At 39.9% G+C, this 10053-nt stretch overlaps 1 protein-coding gene across 2 annotated transcripts in view; it reads left to right on the forward strand.

The window, feature by feature from the left end:
• The window catches only part of LOC127440665 (sickle tail protein homolog), a 79393-nt gene extending 69419 nt beyond the window's left edge, over nucleotides 1–9974 (forward strand). For both annotated transcript variants that reach the window (XM_051697388.1, XM_051697389.1), the window contains 7 exons: nucleotides 1388–1644; nucleotides 1996–2130; nucleotides 3925–4044; nucleotides 4957–5031; nucleotides 5153–6832; nucleotides 7331–7453; nucleotides 8017–9974. In XM_051697388.1, coding sequence (XP_051553348.1) covers nucleotides 1388–1644; nucleotides 1996–2130; nucleotides 3925–4044; nucleotides 4957–5031; nucleotides 5153–6832; nucleotides 7331–7453; nucleotides 8017–8550 — 2924 coding nt within the window. In that variant the 3' untranslated portion in view covers nucleotides 8551–9974. The remainder of the gene's footprint in view (nucleotides 1–1387; nucleotides 1645–1995; nucleotides 2131–3924; nucleotides 4045–4956; nucleotides 5032–5152; nucleotides 6833–7330; nucleotides 7454–8016) is intronic.
• Nucleotides 9975–10053: the final 79 nt, after the last annotated feature.

Consider the following 10053-nt stretch of genomic DNA (forward strand, 5'->3'; position numbering starts at 1 on the left):
CAGTTGATCTTTTTACATAAGAGGTCATTGTACTATAAAAGCTCACTGCAACATGAGAATTTGTTGAAACCAAGCTTCCAAACGACTCGTTCTCTACTTCCTCCATATTGTGATGGCACACTGTGGTAGACATTTGCATCTGACCGCTTCCAAAACAATACATCAATGCCTACTTTACCTTATCACCTCCGTAGCCCTGCCCAGTAGTGGTGAGCAGTGAGATGGCATGGAGAGAGCAGGTCAGTCAATAGCAGAGAGCCAATCAGAACAGTGGGCGTTTATTGTCAAGTCTTAAAGGACAAGCAGCACCAAAACAGAGTGATTCTGACACAGGGTCAGAACAAGAGTGGGAAATTATCATGTTTTACAAATAAGTTACTGGTTTTTTTTTTGTCCAAAAAATTTATTCATATGATAAGTGAACCTCAAGGAACATATTAAAATAAAAAAGGCATGTTATGACACCTTTAAATTATATTGAAGTTCTTTTTTATGCCTACTGTCCTCTACGATCTGTTACCAAATGATGATCATTTCATATTTAAATAGAACAGATCCTTGTAGAAGGTGTTTACACACTTTTGTTTTATTAAATCAAAATTGTATTCATTTATTCTTTTGATAAAATATCAATAATTACAACAACACTCATAATGTGTAATATATTTATATTTAAAGCTAAAGTGTGTAATTTCATTAATTCATTAACTCAAAACAGAATTGCAAAAATACTCTTTCTGAATTCGCCCCCCATCTGCCATTGGTCAAATAAAGATGTAGTCCCACCCTCAACTCACGGCATTGGTTGAGTCAATGTTATTGTGTTTGTACAGAGGGGTCACTCAAAACAAACAGAGGAATTTTCAAAGCACTACAGAGACAATTCTTACTGTTTTTGATCAAAATGTACCTATGAATGGCTTACTTATTTGTCTCTGCATATTAAGCTCAGATAGGAGAAAGTATTTTACCATAGAAAAAGTTACATCAGCTTTAAATACACAGTGTCATATGGACATTATTGTAATTACTTAGTAGATTCATGTCTCACAAGTTGGAAATGGGAAAATGATTGACTTGTGGATCAGTGCATTTTCGGTTCACTAAAACACAACCGACTTATAAGTAATTCATTCGAGAATCAGGCTACACTGCTTGCACTGTATGTTTCACACTGTAGATGGCATTGCGGCACTGCTGTACTGCAATGCAGGAAGCATTGGCAGAGTTTTCCATTGTGATGCTCTATATGTTTGTTGAGAATCATTAACTGAACTGAAAGTCATGAAAATCATGTGGTTCCATTTTTTTTAATAAAAATAATGGAACCAATTCAGAATAAGAACCAGTTCTTGGTTTCCAACCCTAACTTTGATACACTTCTTAGTTCAAACAGAAGTCACTCTGCTAGTTGGATATGAAGCAGACAAACCGGTCGAGACAAGTTTGGAGAGACCACAGAAGCCGGCCATAGAGAAGCCCCACAGGACCAGTGTTGAACGAGTGAAGCCCAACCCGGAGACAGCTAGTAAAGTGCCTCCCCCTCCCCCTCCACGCAGATTCTACCCCCCTGGAACTGGCCTCACCACTGGACGTTCAGGAGAGGTTATCTACACCACCAGGAAAGAGTCCACTAGTGCTCAGGTGTGTGTGTGTGTGTGTTTGTTTGTTTGTTTGTGTGTGTGTCAGCTGCCCATAATTAAGATCACACAAACTTTACTTAAGTGACTCAGGCCTTGCTGAGCTGCATTCTCTCTCCATAGATGCCAGCAGTTATTTGAAAACAACACTTCTACCATACAGTGTGCATACTAACTGTTCAAATTTCAGTTTGCTATCTTTTGCCTTGGTGTGCCTATTTCTGCATATTGTGTCCTGATTTTGTGAACAATGGTGACGGAAAGTCACAGCAGAGATTCCAGCTGCTCTTGTTGATTTGAGAGACATAATGGAGGGTGAGGGTCGGTCACACTTGGCTGATTGTTTTGACTATAGGAGGGTGAAGAGGAGGCCCCACAGCATAAACCCTTGCGTGTGCCCCCAGAGGTCAAGCCCAAGCCCCGCACCCCTCTCCCTGTCAACACCCTCACCTTACCCGATGAAGGAGATAAGATTATGGCTGAGCTACAGGTGAGCAAACCCCAGCTTTTCTGTCAAGCACCACTCACACAATGACCTGATTGCATGTTTATTCTTTACAAACACACATATGGTGGTAATACTCTGGCTAATGAGGCAAACAAAAGCCAGGGAGTGAAGATATAGCTAGCACGATGGAAGGAATCACAGGTGTCTGAGACATGGAAGAGGTGTTAAGGGACAAACATTGAACCTATATGAACATCAAAACAGCCACACCAATGTACACATTTACATGAAAGTATGACAATGAGGGCACTTGGTGTACTGGCTCGCTCAGAAGTTTGACTTGTACTGCCCTCTGTAGTTCAGAATAGATAAATATGAATCTATGAGATTCATGGGAATAGAAACTAACACAGAACATGCAGAAGCCAGTTGCCCCAAAAAGTATTTGGACATTTAAGCCGCTATTTAAAAATATTGCATTAGATAGCAAAATATCAAACCAAGTGGCATTTTAAAGATAGCACAATATCAAAATTTCAAGCTAAACATTTCACAAAAAGATGTTTGTTATGTATTAAATGATAAAAATTAATAGATATGCTGTTCAATATTAAGACATGTTTTTGGAATCTTTCTGGTGTTAATGTGATTAACTAAACCTGTGGTCACTCTGCTAGAACAACTGGGTGAACTTGAGGGGCTCTGACTTCCTACATCCACTTAAACACATTAGGACCAACTGGTTAGCGATAATAATAAATATGAATAAGAAAAGTTAGTTTATAATTTGTGTGCAGATGCCATTTGGTTTAAAACTGTGTACCGAATGCAGTGACATTTATTCATTTTTTGTTGTGGTTTAAAGGGTTAGTTCGCCCAAAAATGAAAATTCTCTCATCATTTACTCACCCTCATGCCATCCAAGGTGTTTATTACTTTCTTTCTTCTGCAGAACACAAATGAAGAATATTTCATCTCTGTAGGTCCATACAATGTAAGTGAATGGGTGCCAAATTTTGAAGCTCCAAAATCCACATAGAACAACATAAAAGTACTCTGGATGACACTGGTGGTTAAATCCATGTCTTCAGAAGTGATATGATAGGTGTGGGTGAGAAACAGATCAATATTTAAGTCTTTTTATTTTTTTTATTTTACTCTAAATTCCCCTCCCTGGTCATTCAATCTCCACTTCACTTTCACATTGTTCTTCTGTTTTTGGTGATCCACATTCTTTGTGCATTTTGTCCCCTACTGGGCAGGGAGGAGAATTTATGATAAAAATTACTTCAATATTGATCTGTTTCTCACCCACACCTATCATATTGTGTCTGAAGATATGGATTTAACCACCAAAGTCATATGGATTACTTTTATGCTCCCTTTATGTGGATTTTAGAGCTTCAAAATTTTGGCACCCATTCACTTGCACTGTATGGACCTACTGAGCTGAGATGGGTTTTGTTTGCTTAGGAGACCTGGCTGGAGTCACTCAGCACGCCCTGGATTTGAGCTTGCGACTCCAGGGGTGGTAGTCAGTGTCTTTACCCACTGAGCTACCCAGGCCCCCCTGAGATATTTTTCATATCTTTTATCTGAGAACTATAGATATGTCTATAGTTTTTTTTTTTTTTTGGCCACTGTACATTCTGTGCAAATTTTGAAGCTAACACAAATGTCATTATAACAGATTTAGGGAAACTTTTATGTATACTATGTGGCTCAAGGTGCTAGGTTTTTGTTATGACGTTTTGTTATTACTTAATCACAACCAAAGAACAAAAACTTCAACCATACTATCTAATGGCCATACCCCTACCCCTACCCCTTCCTTAGGTGTTTCAGAAGTTCACATTTAAAGATTTACACCCCAGATTAATTGTTGATCTCACAACTCATGAACCCTCAGACAGTGAGATGGAACCTGGTGTGCTTTCCCTCTCTTACCACACAAAGGTAATGGATTTGATGTGTGCTAACTACCCATTGCAGTCTAACGCTAGTGCTCGCATGAGCAGTCATGTCCCTTAACCTCCTGCTCTACTGACACTAATAAGCAACATTCATACTGATGCACGCTGATGTCTGCCCCTCATTACGAGAGGGGATAATATGTTTGAATGTGTCTAACACTGGTCTGTCACTCACAGCTCTCCTACTGAATGCTAATAGAGACAGCTCTATAAGATTGGGTGGGTCAGAGTGACTGTGGCGTTGGGAAGGCCATTCAACACAATTTGACTACTGACCTCTTTGTTTTCAGAAGTCACAGTTCACTTTTACAGTGTGAAGAATTTACATGTTTCCATTGATCATGGTATAAATATTGGGGGGGGGGGGGGTTGTACTTCCTTGTTTTGATTATTGGGGAAATCTATGCCCCTGGTTAAAAGTGTTGGTATCTAGTTTCATGGGTTTAAAAACAGGGGAAATATTTCACATTCCTGATCATCATACGTCTTTACAAATATTGGATACACCTCACCTTCTCCACTAACATATTTTGTTTCCAAAATAAACTGACCAAAACTCCTTATTTAAAGCATGTGTTGTACACAGGTCTCTCTCACTGTCGAAACATCTTTGCATGGAAAGTGATGCATCTAAAAAGTCACAACTCAAGCATTTGAAGTCACATCCAATGCATATTTTGTTGACGTAATGCTTGATAAAGTACTGTGGTTTTCAAACTTTTAGAATTGCAAATGCTTAAACTCTAGATGGCGCCATTTGTCTGTTTTACCTTGTAATGATTGTCTCTGTATTGTTGTCGTGTATTGATTTGAAAAGGTATATTAATGAAGCTAACGTAAGGTCTGTCACAAATGTAATTTAGTGTAATGACTTTGTGCTAACAAACTATCCTAGCAGACCACCACTCACCCATCTGAGGAAGGATCACTATCTGAAAGTAGGGAAGATAGTGCATCACCTAGCTCTGGGGTAAATAACATTTGTTTCATATTTGAGGTATCTTTTTTTAATTAAAATGCTTTCACATTTTATTTACTTTATCATTATTGTGTTTTTTTTAAATCCAAAGAATTCTTGATTTCTTTGTCAGGTCATATATTACATCACTGGAACAGCAATGACATCAAGTGAGAGCACCTCTAGGGCACAAGACCAAAAGAAGTCTGAGGAAACGACTTGTCCTCCAAATGTTGCATCTGTGAATGCTTCAGATGACTTATCTATAATTTCACTTAATTCAGTCAAGGAGGCCCAAAGCAAGCTGAGTGATACTCAGCAGGTGTCACCCGACCCAGTGAACTCTGGAAAAGAGGCATCGCTCATTAACCCCATAGAGCATAAGAATGAATTGATTCGAAAGTCACTAAAACAGGTAGTACCCAAAAGCTCTGAGAAATTCACACCTGCTGAGCAGATAGAACATACATCTTCTGAGCAAGTGTCTGCACCTGTTCAGGAGAAGTCATTAAAACAGGGACAACGTACAACCACTGTTCAAGTTACACTTGTTGGCAAGAGCCCTCACAATGTTAAACCTCAGATTCATTCACCTTTTCATCAGCCAAACACTGATGCTTCATGGTCATCACAGCAGAATGACAGTAATGAAAATGAGCAGCAAGCAATAATGAGGTCATCCAGAGGTCAGGCAAGATACATAGAGGAGGCCAGTCTAAGCCCAGACCTCCCAGGAGAAGAAGGTCCTCCTCCACCAAATAACATTGCCTTCAGGATTACTAAAACAAAAGTACAGGCTCTGTCGAATGGAGAGTACCAACAGCTGGTCCACAGCAAGGGCATGGACGTCCAGACTCTTAAAGTGGGTTCAGAACCAACTGTATCTGCCCCGGAGGACTCTGGATATGAAAAGAAACCGGTTATAATCATTTTTGATGAGCCTATGGATATTTGTCAGGCCTATAAACGACTGTCCACAATCTTTGAATGTGAGGAAGAGCTTGAGAGGGTGCTGTCAGAAGAACGAATCAATGAAGAAAATGAAGAGGAAATGGAAACAATCTCACAGAGTCAGGTTGATGAGGTAACACCTAAAAATTATGTTGTAGACCCATGCAGGACAGAGAACCAGGTAAACAATCAGAGGACTAGTAGTGTTGGTAATGCAGTGCCTCTACAACAGCAAAGCTCCTTTGTGAGTCCTTCTGTTGATGTTGAGGATGGAGACGACACAGAATCTTCTAATGGTACAAAACAAGATTCAAAAAAGAAATTCAAGTTTAAGTTCCCAAAGAAGCAGCTCGCAGCTATCGGCCAGGCCCTTCGTACAGGGACTAAAACTGGCAAGAAGACGCTGCAGGTAGTTGTGTATGAGGATGAAGAGGAACCAGATGGAACCGTGACCGGGCTCAAAGAAACCAAGAGGTTTGAGATCAAGACCCATGCATACTCAAGTCCTCCCACACCTAGGTCTTCAATGCAAAGCCAGACCGCCACATTGCTGACCACCAAAGAAAGAACAGAGGAGCTCCGAAAGACCACATATCAAACGTTAGATTGCCTTGAGCAGACCATTAAGCAGCTAGAAAGCACTATAAGCGACATTGAGCCCGCATTGTCAGCAAATGTCTCCCGCAAAGACTCAAAGTCAAAGAGAATTTCCAGTCTAGCAGAACCAGAGGCAGGCAGCCCCACCGAAAGGCCAGCTCCTCTGAAGCCAAAGCCCAACATTTCTGCCCAACATAAGAGGCCTAAAATACAGTCTCGATCCTCCTCAAGCACTTCTACCTCCTCCAGCTCCAGCAGTAAACAGGTCTCTTTCCTCAGCTCCCCCCCCCCCCCGCCCTTCTGCTGGTGGCTTGGGTTTGCTCTAAGGGCCTGACTTTCTAACCACTGACTTTAATCAACTGTGAATATGTTTTGTAGGTGTCTGCGAGTGAGCCCACTTGGGATAGCTCTGCTTTGAAGGCTCTGTGTGATCTCAGTGGACATGATTATGGACTTGGTGTCTTGATGGGATTGCTGTCCTTTTTATCAAACCACTCTGTCTACTTTAACTGTTCAATACTTTCAGAGTTTGAAGGCATAAACTTTTTCTCTGTCCAAGTGACTGGCTCTGATCTGTCATGGGATTAATAAAGTGCATGTGTTTTGGGAAATTGGTGGTACATTTGAGCATGCTGCCTGTATTCTTCTGTCCCTAATCATGTCTGCAAATCAAAAATCTTTGAAAGCTCTGTTCTCATTCTGTCATGTGCTTTACAATCACCTCAGTGTGTCTCTGACATTGTTCATTTGTGGATCTTTACAGAACTCTGGCGACTGCCCTGCTTCAAGTCGGATTTCTTCACCCAAATCGCGCCAGCAGCCTGGGAGTGTGGAAAAACCTGGAAAACCCGAGAAGATCCAGGACTCCCAGAGGCAATTCCGACAGGTAGTTTTACTGTAGGGATGCAAGTGTAAGGGATGCCTATGGCTATGGCATAAAGACTCTGTAAACTTTGAATCTGTGAATCATCTTTTTGTGGACACACTTGGATCCACCATGGTGTTCTGTTATCCTGGTCACAATTTCCCCCTACACATCATCAGAACCACCTGTCTGTGCATGCTTGTCATCTAAGTACAATCACTCATTAAGAGGAACACAAAGGATCTTACATTGTAATGCCACTGTGCTGATTTTGATTGATGGTTTACATTTTAATTTTTTGGATAATGTAAACATTTTGAGTATAACCTTTTGTATCATATGTCTGGTGCCTAATCCTCTGATTCCTCCTTTCTCTCTTTATTGTTTAATGTGTAAAAACAAACTGTGAGAAAAAAAAGAGAGAAAAACAACATGATCCACATTATGCCTTTTTGTAACAAGAGTGATATTTTTTGTTGGTGTTCTACTGTTGAGTATTTGTATGCAATATAGGGCTTTATATTTTCATGTACATGTTACCATCCTACTTGACTTTCCGTGTCTTCCGGCATCTTTGTTTGCAGGCTAACAGGAGTGCTATGAAAGCTGGTGGGGATAGTTATTATGTTTCCCTTGCTTTACCTGCTTCTAAGATCCCAGCCTTTGTACATAGCTCAACCCATGTTCCTAATACAAACATGACTAGGCCTAGTAATAAAACCTCTTCCTCTTTTAAGTCCTCTATCCCATGTCTCAGTCTGAGCTGGCCCAGCTGTAGACCCTTCATGCCCTCAAATGACTCTGTCCAAAGCCCTCGCCCCCCTTGGCAGACTAAAGGTCAAACCCTAACCCTTCCTTCACAGACTCAAAATTGCTCCCTCTCCTCCTATTCCTACGCATCCTCTTCTAGCTCCTACTCATCCTCTCCCTCTGTCTCTCCGAACTCCACTTCTTCCTCCTCCTCCCCTTCCTCTCCCTCCCTCCTGTCCCCCACTGCCATGTGCCGGGGTGGCCGAGCTGTACACATGCCCACAAGCGTCAGCAGCCACAGGTCTCTGAAGGCCAGCAGTGGCCAAGCCACTATCGCACCAGCATCCTTTACCGGGAATATGGCATGAACTTAAATTCTCTCATTTTGTGTTTGCACTCCCATTCCGGTGGGATTTGAGGTGGGCATCTCAAATGCTGAATTAGTTATGCTGTGTATTTGGGGTGGTATTATTTGTCTTTGTGCTCTACTTCTGAAATCGTAGTAATTCAGCAGCTTTGTATTTAGAAACAAGAACAAATTCAACAAAATAGATCTAGAGCCCCATATGGTGCTTCTAATTTTTTAATTTTTGTTCACGTGAGGGATTACACTTGACAGTGTTGGCTTTATGTTTTTAGATGTACTTTTGAAAATTATTTGTTTACTTATATGAACTATATAAAATATACAATGCTATTTTAGAGAAAGGATTTAAATGAATGCAGCATATTATAGTATATTTTGTTTTAATTAGCCATATACAATGGGGTCCAAAATTCTGAGACTGCATTGAAAATAACAAAGATACTGTATGAAGTAAAATAAGGAATACATATTTAAGATTTGGCACTATTTCTAGGTCACTAAACAAGTGTAAGCAAATGTGTGTTGTTGACCATGTTAAATCCTTTGTACAGAAGGTCCACTGAAGCACACAAGATGCTATTTGGATTGGAACATTATCCGATCATGTTGGGATATCATGGATCATCCGGTTTTGCACAAACTTGTAGAGTACTGGGCAGCTCGATTGTATGCTGTCTTTAAAGCAAAAGGAGGACATTCCAAATACTAAAAAATACTAAACTTCATGTACATTTTTCAATTCAGCTTTCCACTTAAATTGTTATGCTGATAATACAATTCATAATAAAAATGTGTATTCAATTAGAAAAGAATACGCAAGTCTGTCAATAGTGGTCTTAGACTTTTAAACCCCTCTTTATCCAAGAAATGGTTGAACAGCTTGTGGTGACTGATTTGACAGTTTGAGTACATTTTATCTGAATTAGTTTTATTTTTGCCTCCAGTGCACTGCCAGTTTTAACAAACTAAATGCAGGCTACAGGCTTGCTATTTATAGTATTTTGCCACACAACCAAATGTTGTTTGTTGAAAGTCTTTACATGACATTAGAAACAAATGTGTATATAGTGCGAGTGGATGACATACATCTAATGTAGTGATTCTGTAGCCTATCTTTGTTTGACACTTACACCATTCTTCTATTCCTTTAAATAGATGGTCAAATGCCTAAAATAATCCTATTTTACTTAGTAATAGATTAAAAAAAGAGGCTCATAAAATATTGGCTTTGAAAAAAGATGTCATCTCGCCAAACGTTCCTCCTATGCATGCTTTTTCATATTTAATCGTGGAGAGGATAACGCAGTTAAATTCTGTAAATATGATCTCTGATTTTGTATAACTGTATAACTTGTACAAAATTTATGTGGAAGAAAATGCTTGTCAGAGATTTTTATCAAATAAAGGGCTGCGTGTGTATTGTCATTTAGTTGCTCTTAAGCTTTCTTCATCCTGTTCATGTTGTTCAAGGCACATCTGGAATGTTTTAGTTCTTGTGGAACAT

The sequence above is a fragment of the Myxocyprinus asiaticus genome, chromosome 5 (assembly GCF_019703515.2).
Source record: "Myxocyprinus asiaticus isolate MX2 ecotype Aquarium Trade chromosome 5, UBuf_Myxa_2, whole genome shotgun sequence".
Lineage (NCBI taxonomy): Eukaryota > Metazoa > Chordata > Actinopteri > Cypriniformes > Catostomidae > Myxocyprinus > Myxocyprinus asiaticus.